Source organism: Garra rufa, chromosome 20 (assembly GCF_049309525.1).
Source record: "Garra rufa chromosome 20, GarRuf1.0, whole genome shotgun sequence".
NCBI classification, from domain to species: Eukaryota; Metazoa; Chordata; class Actinopteri; order Cypriniformes; family Cyprinidae; genus Garra; species Garra rufa.
Genome location: NC_133380.1, coordinates 33,184,980 through 33,200,154, shown reverse-complemented (window position 1 = coordinate 33,200,154; position 15,175 = coordinate 33,184,980). Strand labels below are relative to the sequence as shown.

Below are 15,175 nucleotides of genomic sequence, written 5' to 3'. Positions count from 1 at the left end.
ATGACATTGAAAAACAAGCAAAAAACGGCTTGCGATTGCGTTTTACGTTACATTCACTTTTGTTCATACTGATACTGATGAAAATTCAGCTTCACATCACAGAAATAAATTATATTTTAGGGTATATTCACACAAAAAAAAAATGTTATTTTGAATTGCAATGATAATGTTTTACTCGTTATTAATAATGGTTCTTATTATTATCAATGGTGCAAACAGTTTTTGATACCTAATTTTTATGTGGAAATGGTGAAACGTTTTAATTTTTTTTTAAATTATTAAAAAAAAAATATTTTTGTAATGTATTCATTGAACCTTGAGGAAAAAAAAAGTTTATTTTCTTATCATTAAGTATTAGCATGACTGTTTTCAACATTGATAATAATAAATAATATTTCTTTAGCAGCAGATCATCATATTAGAATGATTTCTGAAGCATCATGTGCCACTGAAGACTGCAGTAATGATGTTAAAAATTTAGCTTTTGTCACAGGAATAAATTACATTTTTAAATCTATTCAAATAGAAGACAGATCTATACAATTGTAATATTATTGTTGTTTTACTGTATTTTTTTTAATCAAATAAATGCAGCCTTGGTGAGCATGAGAGAACATTAAATTAATTCCATAATTATTCCTTCTTATATCTTTTGAGTGACAGTGTACGTCTAAAATTCAGAAGGACACCAGACATGCTACGAAAAGACGGAGCAGAGATGAACATCAAAGCTTTGAAGAAATCCACAGGGAGAAAAACGACATGTTCAGCTGGACACCGATGGGAGAGAGATTGCTAGTGAGAGTCTGCAATAAGAGGAAGGAAATACGGACAGAATTAATGATCTAATAACGATGATTCGGTGGCGCTGCTGTCGGGTCAGGTGAACCTCAGCGAGCAGACGTTGCTCGGAGATTTGGTCGTGACATGAGTTGGCCATTATTTTCCTCGTGGCCTGTGGAGAGAGGTGTCTGGCAACAGCTCCCCATCCTAACCCCTCCGTCTCCCCCAAATGAGAAATGAGTTTAATTTCACAGATGAAGCACCATGTGGTGGGCAGAGGAGGAGATCACAGACCAAAGCTGTGTTTGGGCTCCGAAGCCGGCAGCCGAACGCTCTGCGGAAGCATCCGTTATCAATTAAAACACCCTCTGAAACAATTGAAACGGCTGTAATTTGTATTTGGGTATTATTTATTATTGAAATTATTTTACCCAATAGCATCATCTGCCCTCTTGACAAAATCGAGCAATCATATAACACTCATGCATTCAATTTAAGACTGGGCCGTTCTTTTAAATAAAGCGTGATGCATATGACATGCCCTGTGTGATTTTACATGGCATATGACTCTGAATAAATCTAAATGTTCCTTCGCCTCCTCAATTCCTAGAAATAAAAGGGCAAAGCTGAGCTCATGGAGAGGTGGAGACCAGAACATTTATAAGACACGAGAAAATGATCCCGATCCAGTTCTGCTGCTTAGGATAAAATATCATGGTTGCACAGGAACAGTCACACTGGCTGCTGTTCTTTAGTCCTTCAGGTCCCACAAATTCTTTGGTTTTCCAGCATTTTTGTGTATTTGAACCCTTTCCAAAAATGACTGTATGATGTTGAGATCCATCTTTTCACACTAAGAACAAATGAGGGACTCATATGCAACTATTACAGAAGGTTCAAACACTCACTGATGCTCCAGAAGGAAAAACGATGCATTAAGAGCCGGGGGGTGAAACCTTTTGAACAGAATGGAGATGTGTACATTTTTCTTAATTTTGCCTAAATATCTTTTTTTTTTTTATTTAGTATGCCCTTCAGAGGATACAGATGATTGTTATATGTTTGCCAGAAGACAAAATAAGTTAAATTTACCCTGATCTTCGAATTCAAAAAGTTTTCACCCCCTGGCCCCTAATGCATGGTTTTTCCTTCTGGAGCATCAGTGAGCATTTGAACCTTCTGTAATAGTTGCATAGTCCCTCAGTTGTCCTCAGTGTGAAAAGATGGATCTCAAAATCATACAGTCATTGTTGGAAAGGGTTCAAATACAAAAAAAATGCTGGAAAACCAAAGAATTTGTGGGACCTGAAGGACTTTTCTCAAGAACAGTTGGCAGTTTAACTGTTCAGGACAAACAAGGGACAAAAAAACTAAACAAAAATCATTTATGTAAAAACACACACATTATTAAGAATCAAGGGGATGTAAACTTTTGAACGGGTGCATTTTTATAGATTCATAGATTTTTATAGATTCTCTTGTGGACTATATGTAAACATCTTTTATGTGAAATATCTTATTCAGGTCAGTACTAAATAAACAATAACATGCATTTGTATGATCCCTCTTATTTTGGTCAAATAATTAACATTTTGCAGATTCTGCAGGGGGATGTAAACTTTTGACCTAAACTGTACTGATTTGCTGCTCAATCAATTAATATTGGTGATCAGTTAAGAATGGTTCTTATTTTTATCCATGCTTAATATTTTTTGTGGAAACCATGATAATTATTTTTCAGTAATTTTTTGCTAAATAGAACGTTCAAAAGAACAGCATTTTCTTTTAAATCGTCTTCTTTCACAATTTTACTTTTTACTATATTTAAAATCAAGTAAATGCAACCATGGTGAGCATTAGAGACATTCTAAAACATAAAAAAAGCTAGCCCTCAGGATGAACAATAGTAGGGGGATGTCTGAGACATATCATAGCAAACTGTGAAATCTAAAGCTTCTCACTTTCTGCAGCAAGACAGAGATAAAGCACTCTGAACACGGTCAGGGTGGTTCTTATGGGTCATTGCAGCCAGACAGATAATGACTCTCTTTCTGACGGTCAGTCCCTGACAGATAAATGCATTCTTGCAGTTATACTGCAAGCCGTGAAGAGCTGAGAAAATTAAGCAGTCAGAAAAAGCACAGCTAGTACAACTTAGGGTTGCAAACGACAGTGATATCCAGTGATTCCAACAGTGTGTAAAGATTACATTTTGAAACTATTGCAAAATCTTATGGATCTCATGTAATCTAATACTCTCTACATTTATATTTTTACTCAAGTCAAAAGGTGAAGAACGGGCTTTTAAGAGTGACTCAATGCTCCAGGGGTGGCGTGCTGAAGCATGTCCCGTTCTGATCTGAGGTATAATTTTTTTCTTCTCTGACCTATATTCCACACTGTGCCCCTGAGGGTGAAACCACAGCAAAATGGATGTCTTATATTTTGACTAGAAGTGAGATAATATTTTCCTACCAAAGGGCAAAAAGCAAACTGGATATTGCATGCACTTGTGGACAAAATACAGTTGAAAGCAGTGCTTCATTAATAAGCCATCAGCGTGAAAAACATTAATGGAATATTGGTGGAAAAGAAATTAAGTATGGCTTAATATAATTGCATGCAATGCAATTACAAGCCTTTAGTTAAAAAAAATGCCCAATCACTTCAGCCTTGAAAGAGAAATGAAGCCACTGAGAAGGGCAATGTAATAAGTCAATTATAACAGAATAATGATAACTGGAGGCAGCAGTCAGGATCTAGATTCATTTTATGATGATTAGATATTAAAAGACAGTTTAATAGTTTGACAGGCCACTATAGAAACTAAAGAAGACTGTTCTCTTTGATTTGCCTTTTGTTTTGATTCCAGATCAAGAAAAATCCAGATAATCAACAGCATATCCCCTTTTTTCAGCCCAAACACTGGGTTGAGACTGTTCAGTAAGGAATCTGGGTTTCATGAAATAAAATTTACTGTAAAATCACAGCATTTTGTCAAATTTTGAATCAATAAATCAATGATCATGTAAGTTAAATCATGTTAGTACATGACTCCTGGGAATACTCCCAATTCCAAGGTAACACACTCTGTGTCGACGCTGTTCACTTGCTGGGAAAATTTATTTCTGTATGGAAGCTTTGTGTTTGCGGACTTGCTCTCTCGCGGACTTGCTCTCTCGTTTCATACAAACGCAGCTGCTGCCATTTTGCACCGATTTTTTTGTACACTGTAATGGATTATAAGATAACTAACAATTTGCATTTGGAAATATTTTCGGCTGGAATCAATAACTTTTATCGCCATAACTATTTAAGTGGTAAAATGTTGTATAATAAGTGATATGACTGCACCATATTAAATGTTTGTCTAGTTTAAAGCTTGCTAGCAACTGCTTTTTTCACAGGAGCTTTGCATTGAAATATTTCAACTCAGATCAATGTGCCGTGTCTAATTATTTACTTTTGTGGCAAGCTGGATAACGTACATCAAGACGATTGTTATCGCAAAATAAAGCCCTTGAGTCTTATACAACATGCTGATAAGCCTGGGCTTTACTTTGCAATAACAATCGGCTGGACGTACATTACCTCTTACATATAGACAGGTGTCTATGAATATTAAGCGGGAAAAACACTATTTAAACCCTCTGGTGGTGTTTGGGCCATTTTTTCTTTCCCCAAAAATGCAAGGTAATGTTATCGCATTGGGCTTCAAATCAAAAATCAAGTCAAAAATGAATGGCCCATAAAAAATAAAAAGTTTATAAATCATTCATTATGCCTTATCACCAAATATCAGATACAATCTTTTTGTCAGCTTGTTTTCTTTCAGTTAGGACTGATTGCTTGTAGACCTTATTGACCTTATTTTAATGTTTATTTCACCATCACTGAACAACATTTGCAACATTTGCGGCTTTCAAAGAATGCAGCCTCTGAATTGGGACACAATTTATGTGTTTCTTGGTAGCATTGAAATCTTGACGCCTTTGGTCGTAGTGACTATTTTCATTGTTGGGAGAAAAACTAAATGTCTGGTAAAATTAGGTCTTGAAAATAAGCTATTCAATATTTACTTAACAATGTTCACTAAACTTTTAAAAAGCAACTTTGTTTAGCTGTATAAAATTCTTTTATAATGCATAAACTGCATTTTTTCTCACTAACATACACATTTACTTTTTGTTACTGCTGCCTGCCATACTGCATGTGTTGAAGTGATTTTTATTTGTGGTTTAAAAAATTTATTTAATGAAGGCCTTTTTACTCTCCATGTAGCAGTTGTGGAGAAGAATGCATATCTCTATAATCAGATGTGATGGCTAGACTACCAGTGAGTTAAGAGCAAATAAAATCAGTCTTCAAACACATCCATGCCTTTAGCCACCCTGACACCGGTATAATGTCATTTAAATGTGTAAATGACTGCTGTTTGCCCAGATGTCTAGAGAACAGCAGTGCTTTCCCCAGATAATCCAGCACATCTGTGCAACAGGAAGTGATACATCTGATGAAAGGAGGTGGAGGAAATCCATGAGCTGCTAAAAACGGAGCCACTTTACTCAGCACATGGGGAACCTGAATACTACTTGTTCTTAAAGGGGACACAGATGATCATTTTACTTAAGGGTTTTCATGAAACGTCTGTCAAAAACAGCTCTGTTAACAGTGACCCATTTCATGTCACTTTAAATGATAATGAGCTATGCTCACTCAGCCTCTCTCTTCTGTTTTTTTTTTTTTTTTTTTTTGTATATTTGGTGGCACGTTATCATCAAAACCAAAACTAATCCACTGCGTCTTCAGGGACTCTAATGTCAGGAGAAAATATTTTTATGTTCACTTTTACATCCAACTACAAAAAACCTGCATTGCTTACAAGAAATGATTGTCGCTACAGCTGTACGACTGTATACAGTGTATAACTCATAGATATGTATAGGTACGTATAATACATATCTATGGTACAATTGGCTGAGGGCTTGTTCATTGAGACTGTTTAGTTTTTTTGGGGATTAAAAAAGCAGTGAATGGATTTGAAAACACATTTATATGCAAACACCTAAAATTAAATTTTGCATCTGATGTCCCTTTTAAATACGCACCATATTCAGTTTTAAAAATATATATGACTTGAAAAATGTTTACAATTATCTACACTTACATATCTGATATGATATGAACTCATATCAGTTGCCATACTGTATGTTTTATTCTGCACAAAGGTAAGGGTGAACCTCCCTCACCTCATCAATTATATGTAACATATAAATGTACTCAAAGCCTTTGAACTACTTTTCACATATTTATGGACTCATCCTTACTGTAAAATGTAGCATTGGTGAGGTTGGTCCCAAAATTTCTGCTTGCTTGCTACATTTGATTCACTCTTGCTTGAATTATGGTAAGAAAACTTGCCAAAAAAAGTGTGGACAACAGTGTTTACAAAACCTTTAACCCAATGAATGCTGATAACTAATGATGCAAGAACAGATGGAGAAAGACAAACTCACATAAACCTTGCCCACTCAACCTACTCAAACAAAAGATTCCACAGAAAGCTGAATTAAAAGACTATTAAGTCGATAACGATAACTAAGGCTGCCTAGAATTGTACTGTATTTTAATCATGTTCATGATTTCTGCTTCTCTTCATAATCACCCGCTGGTTATTTATCCTGAAAGCATGTCATTTTAATTTGCCATTTGCATTATCTTGTATTGATGACAAGCATCCATAAGCTTTCATGGTTGCGGTTGCCAGATTCAACATTTTTAAATCCTCCAATCAGGACTTTTTTTTTTTTTTAAATCGATGCATTTTCTGCCCAGTGGTTTGCCTAATCTTCCCAACCTGGCAGTTATGATGAAACAGGCTTTCAGACAGGTTCAAAACAGGATGTGGAATTGGTTTCGTGGACTTCAAATTCCCAGAGGCTACAGTCCGTGTACATTTCAAAGGCTGTGTGTGCATTAGCCCAGAGCACTATGGGAGTATATACAAAGTCAAAAGATATTTCAGTGGACCTCTGGGTATTGCGTTTTGTGTCCAGAGGATAGTCTAAAAGACTATGGTGCATTATCAGTGTTCAGTTGAAACACTTCCATCTACAAGAGAATTATCACAAGCACAAGAGACTGATTCAGGATATAAATCAGAGTTTCTGGATGTAAAGCAGATCCACATAGTCTGGAAAGTGTAATGTCTTGATAGTATTAATATCCAGAAAAAGTAAAAGCTTCAGTAAACAAGTAAAAACACATATATGAGTCACTTTAGTACACCTACTTCTAACTCTCTGATTCAGCGCTATTCAAAACTCAATGCCAAACAATCAGCGTTTCACGGACCATACGCTGCCTTAGCGTCAGCTATTTTTAATACAACATCTCATGGCCACGTTGTGCATAACTTGTGCTTTCATTTTAAGAAAGCACTGTGTGGGTGACTGGTGAAAATGTTGCTTAATCAAAGGGGTTTAAATGAAATCTACTGCTATTTTTTGCAGCAATATTTAATGAGCAGAATAGAGTCTGAGATTTGACTAAAGGAAACATGATAACAAGTGAAAGAAATGCGTATAACATGCTGATTTTACTTTGCCATGTAGGGAAGACTGGGGCTTATTATCACACTTCATATTCCAGTGAATATTTCTCTGAATGGGCTTATAGTTGAAGTCAAAAGTTTACATACACCTTGCAGAATCTGCAAAATGTTAATTATTTTAGCAAAAATAAAGGGATCATACAAAATGCATGTTATTTTTTATTTAGTACTGACCTGAATAAGATATTTCACCTAATATATTTTTACATATAGTCCCCAAGAGAAAATAATGAGAAAAAATGACCCAGTTTAAAAGTCTACAAACACTTGAATCTTAATACTGTGTTGTTACCTGAATGATCCATTTTTTTGTTTAGTGATAGTTATTTATGAGTCACTTGTTTGTCCTGAAACAGTTGCCCGCTATTCTTCAGAAAAATCCTTCAGGTCCCACAAATTCATCTTTTCACACTGAGGACAACAGAGGGTCTCATATGCAACTATTACATAAGTTTCAAACATTCACTGATGCTCTAGAAGGAAACACAATGCATTAAGAGCCAGAGGGTGAAAACTTTTGAAAAGATAGAAGATCATTCATTCGTTTTTTTTCTTATTTTGCCAAATTATCACATTCATTTTCATTTAGTACTGCCCTTTAGAATCTACAGAAGATACTTACATGTTTCCCAGAAGACAAAAAGTTTTCACCTCCCGGCTTTTAATGCATTGTTTTTTCTTCTGAAGCATCAGTGAGTGTTTGAACCTTCTGTAATAGTTGCATATGAGTCCCTCAGTTGTCCAAAGTGTGAAAAGATGGATCTCAAAATCATACAGTCATTGTTTGAAAGGGTTTAAATACACAAAAATGTGTGAAACCAAAGAATTTGTGGGACCTGAAAGTTTTTTCTAGGAAATTTTTTACAAATTCAACTATTATTTTCTCTTGTGGACTATATATAATTGTCTTTTATGTGAAATATCTTATTCAGGTCAGTACTAAATAAAAAATAACATGCATTTTGGTAAAATAATTAACATTTTGCAGATTCTGCAAGGTGTAGGTTATGTAAACTTTTGACTTAAACTGTATTTTGTAAAGTCAACACTCTTAAACATTTATACTGTCACTGTTTATGAAAATGTTCATAAGAGATACACTAAGTGTTCTGCCGGGCGATGTTGCCACAATGTGGGGTGGGTTGACACAATGAGAACCTGCTGTTTATGAATAACAACGAAGTTGTAATGCATATGTTTAATGCATTTTAAGCTAAATTTAAAGCAGGTATGAAACATTTTGGTAGCACTTTATTTTACAGTCCTGTTTCACATGTAGATACTTTGTACTTATTACAGTAATTGCAATAACTGGGTAATAACTAGGTACTAACCCTAAACCTACCCCTAAACCTAACCCTACCCCATGTAGTTACCTTATATTACCAGTACTTTCTGTGCACTGTAAGTACATATAAGTACACATACTGTAAAATAAACTGCAACATTTTAATACAAAAACAACAATAAATACTATAATTAAAAAATATATTAACTAATTAATAAAAATAATTAAACCATAGTTTTGGCTTATAGAAATGCAATTCATGAGTTTTATAATATTATATACCTACATACAAAACGTCGATATCAATGTGTCAACTTGCCCTAACCGGACATCTAAATTTATTAACTAAATTAAAACCTACCTCCGTTATCGGAAACATTGAAAACCAAAACACAAACTACCCTTTTAAAATACGCATTTGCGTAATTGGACGCTTCGCTGAAAACCTCACAGTTACTGAGAAACAACTATGGGGAAGTTATCATTTCACATTAGGAAGTTACTCTATAGCATTTCAAAATAACTGATCCCTGCGATTTACCGTTTATTAAAAGAAGACGGCCAGGACATTCGTGGTTTTTTCAGACCTGGGCGGTGATTCTCTGTGGCTCGATTACAGCGCAGGTACCGCTCGGTGTCGGAGTGGTACCGCTGCTTGATTCGGATGTGGGTTCGAGGCTGCCTCCAGAGATGCTTGGGCGGTTTGGCCAGACCAGCGCCTTCCCTGCTCAGCGCCGAGCACTCCATCACTGCACAAGTTCAGCTCCGTGTCTGCTGTCCAAAGTCTGGAATATTTACTAGTCGAAGTTCGGGGACGCGTATAATTCCTCAGTGACAAAAGAGCTGTTCAGCGGTCAGTGGTGCTGAACCCGTGACACGTTCAAGTTTGCACTGCAGAAGACAGAAACGCTCAGTATAATACAACAGAAGCAAAGTTACACTCGCTCAGTTACTCTCCTCGCCGTTCAGGTGGAGCAGACGGAGACGGAGTGAATTCAAACACTGTCTGAGACATATGGCTGCGGCTGCCTCACAGCAAACAAAAAAGGCGAAGCGTCCGACGTCGTTGCACATACGCAGCTCGTATCCGACTGTGTGAGTGAGAGAGAAACCGCGCTGTGGCGGATATAAAGATCCAGCAGAGCGACGCGATACGGTGACGCCCGGTGCATTACATCACCAGGTGCTTCACACACCCCCAAACTGTGAATATAAACACTGATACAGACATTTTTTTTGCCCTGAAATATCAGTTCCTAAATCATTGTGATGGTACATTGAATTCTAATAAGGCAAATGGCTGTTTCTTTTCTGCGCTCAAACACAGTCACTTACACTTACACTTACACTTATAAGCTCCTTTTTGTACCTTATTCTTTTTGCATTTGCACTACTCTGTCCGGTTTGCACTGTTTGCACTGTGCCATGTGCCCTTACTTGTATATTGTTTTTGTTTTTTATATATTATATGTATAATTGTATTTATTTGTATTTTTAAATTCCTACCTTTTGTATTTAATGTTACGTGTATGCACCTAGGGTCTGAGAGTAACGCAATTTAAACTCCCTGTATGTCCGGTACATATAGCAGAATTGACAATAAAGTTGACTTTGACTTTGACTTTGACTTTGACTTTGACAGTCATCTCTTATATGACTGGATGTAGGTTTAATTATTGGGTTAGAGAATGTTAGTGAATTCAATGCACCTAACTGTAGTGGACAAACATGCTAGATGCTAGGGATAGTTCCCCCAAAAGTGAAAAGTGGGTGTTGAGATTTTGAAGCCCAATAAAGTGCATCCATCCATCACAAAAAGTGCTCCACGTGGCTCTTGGCTTGTTTGGTTGTTTGGGGTGCGGGGGGCTGGACGCATTTCATGCATCCAGCCCTCCGATTGCAATATCATGTTCAGGGGGTGGGGGGGGGTGATCGCGACGCCCCCCCCTCCCCCCTCGCCAAGGGCCCCTGTTACTCTGTTCCACTATTACCCCCTGTCCGACGCCCCTGGTTTTAGGGCAAACACAGTGGAAGTGATGAACATGGAAGCTCAGAAGGAGAGAACAAAACAAAACACAGGTCATTAATTGGAAGTAAAAAACAAAGATTTGTAAATAGAAATGCTAAGTTTTTGTAAACAAAACTTGGTTCTCATGTGACTAGCATATTCTCATTGTTTGGTTTGTAAATTTTAAATATGGATTTTTTTTTAACACATATGCATTGATTTGCTTCAGAAGGACTTTATTAAGCCCTGGAGCCGTGTGGAGTACTTTATATGATGGATGAATGCACTTTATTGGACTTCAAAATCTCAACACCCATTTACTGCCATTATAAAGCTTGGAAGACCCAGGACATTTTTTAATATAACTCAGATTGTATTAGTCTTAAAGTCATATACACCTAGGATGGCTTGAGGGTGAGTAAATCATGAGGTAATTTTCATTTTTAGGTTAACTATCTCTTTAAGTGTGTAAAAAGCATTGCATAGCTATGACTAGTACTACTATTTAATCAACTGTTTAAACAAATACAATTACTGAATGATTGCAAATAAGAAATACAGCAGCAGTTAAGGGGCCAAGCATAAAGAAGGGAAGATAAATCATGCCAGCATGACTGGCAGCATCAGACCAACTGCATCAATGAGCAGTTAAAGACATATTTATTATTTTAAGCAAAATGGCTGAAAAATCAAATACAGTCACTATTAAAGGTTGTATCAGCGATTTCAAGCCTGAAACATAAAGTGTCAAATTCAGCTGACCTTTCTTCACGATCCGCTCGCTGCCTGCCCCATAATTCAGCTGTAAAAAAAACGTGTCTCTCTGGTCAGCCTAGGGTCCGAGATATGCCAAAAAAACAATCGGTGCTACCAACGATTCCACAGCAAAACAAACAGTGTTCCAACCAATCACCGTCAGGGGGTTGGTGTTGTGGACTTTCGCTCTGCCTCCCTCACATCCCTGCACCAGTACGAAAGTCCACAACACCAACCCCCTGACGGTGATTGGTTGGAACACTGTTTGTTTTTCTGTGGAATGGTTTTCAACATAAATCAAAATGGTGGTCAGGAATTTAGATCGACTATAGCAAACTTGTAATCTATGTTCTAAGCATGACCCAAGGAATATTTTGGTTTTGAGGCAGTACTTTTTGAGTACTCCAAGTTTAGAAATGATACAACAATGCGTTCGTAAAATTCTAGCATTTTACAACAACATTTGGTCGATGCCTAAAATGGCTGATATGGGAAAATTGTGTATGGCTCAACTCAGCTTGCAGCACGGAATCTAAAGAGACCAGTGATTTTGTGATTTTTGGCCAAAGCATTCAGAAGTTATAAGCCAAAATAGCCATTTTTCATATCTCCAGACCACTATGTGGCACTGCTCCGAAATTGTGCAGGTAGCCTCAAGTCATGATTTTTATAACACGCACCAAGTTTGGTCTCAATACGCTAAACCGTTGTGGAGATATAGCCTCACATCCATTTTGTTTCATGCTTTTCATCAAATTCGTTTGAACATTATTACGTTTTGACTAATTAACTTGAATTCCAACTTGAAAACTTTTTGCCAGCATGGTCTGAAGATGATCAATTTTGGTAACCAATTGGTTTACTAATTTTGGTAAAAATCAGACAAAGCGTCTAGGACAAGTTAAAAAAAGTAGATTTTTCGAACTATTAAAAACAGCGAAAAAACTAAACCTTTAAAAAAAAATGTATAACATTTAATTGGCCCCTAATATAGGGTGACCATACGTCCTCTTTTCCCCAGACATGTCCTCTTTTTGGACTTAAAAAAATGCATCCGGCTGGGATTCCTAAATCACCCAAAATGTCAGTAATTCAGCTTTTGCTTTCTACAGTTGCCATGTATTGTGTGCGTTTTTGTATTAAAGTCTTGCGTGGGACTGTTTTCTTAATCCCGCTCCCGCAAACATTCTAATATCGAATATCATTTTTGCGCATCACAGAGTTACTATCAATATGCAGAGTATTTAAATCGGATGCAGCTGGTGTTGGATGCAGCTGGTGTTGGATGTAGGGTTGCCAAATCTGCATTTTTTCCACAGAATTGGGCTGAATTTAAACTGTTGCGGCAGGTTGATTTTCTCCTATGGGTTAAAAGTTTCAAATATTGCATAAATTCTATTTGACAGAAATGCTTGTATTGAAACATTTTACATTCTACCTGTGATAAAACTGTGCTAGATATTAGTTTTAGACATAAATCAGTCAACTACTAAGCTTTAATGCCAGAAACTGTGCTGAAGCATAATGTTTTTAATCCAAAAGACAAATCATAAATAAGGAATTAAATTGAAATGTAATAAAGCTTTTGTTTTGTAGAATAAGATATTAATAAAATATTTACAAAATCACATACACAAAACATTTTTTTTTTTTTTTTAAATGATGATAGCCATTTAAGTATATATTGAAGTTTAGTAATATCGTGATTGCGTTTCATTTTGGGGTCTCATTTATACTTGGCAGCCTTTTTATATGTAACCTTCTAGTAGAAGTTTTAGGGCTTTTAGCTAGACCATGCTGGCCATTTCTGGTCATTAACTGCTTCAAGCTGATTTAGAAAATGGACTACCAGCTGGTGGGACCATGATCAACCTGATAGACCATGATAAATCAGGTTCGAGCTAGAAGACCACCTTCCAGTAACAAACCAGCTGCTATGTTCCAAAAACAAGCCTGACCATTTTATAAGCTGATATGACATGTTTTTTCCCCTCAGCAGGAACAGACCTAATTAGACAAGCTGTGGCAGCACACAACTTTTAGCAGGTGTTCCAGTGTGCATTTAGCAAAAAATGTCCCTGTTTTGTTATCATGCTTACCCAAAAATTAAATGCAGCATGCTAGTGTGTTCATAGTGAGATGCAATTTCTGCCTAAGTATTCATATGATCTCATCCCGAGTCATTGTGCCCTTTTACCAGATCAGTAAACAGAGTAGAAGCACCTGGGAGTTGTACCCACCCTCTGCTCAAATCTCCATGACCTTTCTTTCATTTGCTTTCCTGGGTCATTTCAATGAACAAGTATTTAAAATTCATTAGATACAAAAGAGGAAAAGGCATCAGAAGTAACTCTCCCATTAAAAAAAAAAAAGCTATCCATACTGTAGCTATAGTTCTCTTCATGTCCCATCACACCAGTCAGATCAGATCTTTGTACCTTGTCAGTGACATTTAACACAAACACACTCACTGTGGTGCACACCATGTCGGCTTATACATAAAAACAAGAAGCATTGTGATTGAACTGAGTCACACTTTGCTCACAGCGTCGGTAACTGCACACTCAGTGTCCATTTTGGAAACCACTCGGCACGTGACAGCAGCAGTCCGTCTTTGATTTCTAAGGATGTGCTTCAATCAAAGAGGTCTACTGAAGAGTAACTGCGACCACATCAGTTGGGATTTTAAACACTTTTTACAGACCCCTAAGAGGATGTTATGGTGTGTAAGATGACTCACTCTGTTTCTTTCGGGGCATCCTCACAGGCCAGGGCTGATTTATACAGTGCTTCGAGGTCCTTCTTGCCATCAAAGGTGGAGTGTCTGCGAGCCAGAGGCGGAAGCAGGAGCGTCCCAGAGAACCTGCGGCGAACGGCATTGCTGGTTTTGGGTTGAAACTCCATTGGGTTGGAGAATAGAGAGACCCTTCGTCTCTGAGAAGAAAAAAATAGCCGCAGGTCAGTTAAGCAAAATGTTAGATTGCAAAAAACGCTGCAGTGAAAACTTCGGCTGTTCTGGAAAATATATGTCATTTACTTACTACTAAATAAACAATGAGTAACTTCTTACAGACTGTATTTATATATTTTATATTTGAAGAACATAGACTTTAAATAGTACCTAAAGATAAAATCACATACCATATTTTCCATGTCTACAGCGCTCAGTGGGATTACTTCAGAAACATCTTGATGACATTTTAATTATCCATAAGAAAACTGCAAAGAAACAAACACTTGTGTTCATTATTAAGTATATACTAGAAATATAACTAACTATACTTCGGTTTTTAGGAATACGGTGGTGTATGAAAATGAAAAATACTAAAGCATTACAGTAAAAGGATAGTTCACCCCAAAATGAACATTTCACCATGATTTACTCATCCTCAAGCCATCGTAGATGTATATGACTTTCTGCTTTTAGATGAATACAATCAGAGTTATATTAATAAATATCTTGACTCTTCCAAGCTATATAACAGCAGTGAATGGATGTTCAGACTTTGAAGCCAAATAAAGTGCATCCATCTATCATAAAAAGTACTCCATACGGCTCTGGGGGCTTAATAAAGGTCTTATGAAGCAAATTGATGCATTTGTGTAAGAAAATTTTAATTTGTGACTAGTATTTTGTTTTGCTCTCTCCACTGGGCTTTCACGTTTGTCACTTCTTACCGAAGCTTATGCTATGGCTATGGCTTCAGAAGGCCTTTACTAACCTTCA

The 15,175-nt window shown here is 36.8% G+C and overlaps 1 protein-coding gene across 1 annotated transcript in view; it reads right to left on the bottom strand.

Moving 5' to 3' along the window:
- pde4cb (phosphodiesterase 4C, cAMP-specific b) overlaps window positions 1-14,601 on the bottom strand; it is a 108,065-nt gene extending 93,464 nt beyond the window's left edge. The window contains exons 1-2 of the mRNA XM_073825353.1: window positions 14,590-14,601; window positions 14,189-14,382 (exon numbers count right to left, since the gene is read on the bottom strand). Coding sequence (XP_073681454.1) covers window positions 14,189-14,382; window positions 14,590-14,601 — 206 coding nt within the window. The remainder of the gene's footprint in view (window positions 1-14,188; window positions 14,383-14,589) is intronic.
- Window positions 14,602-15,175: the final 574 nt, after the last annotated feature.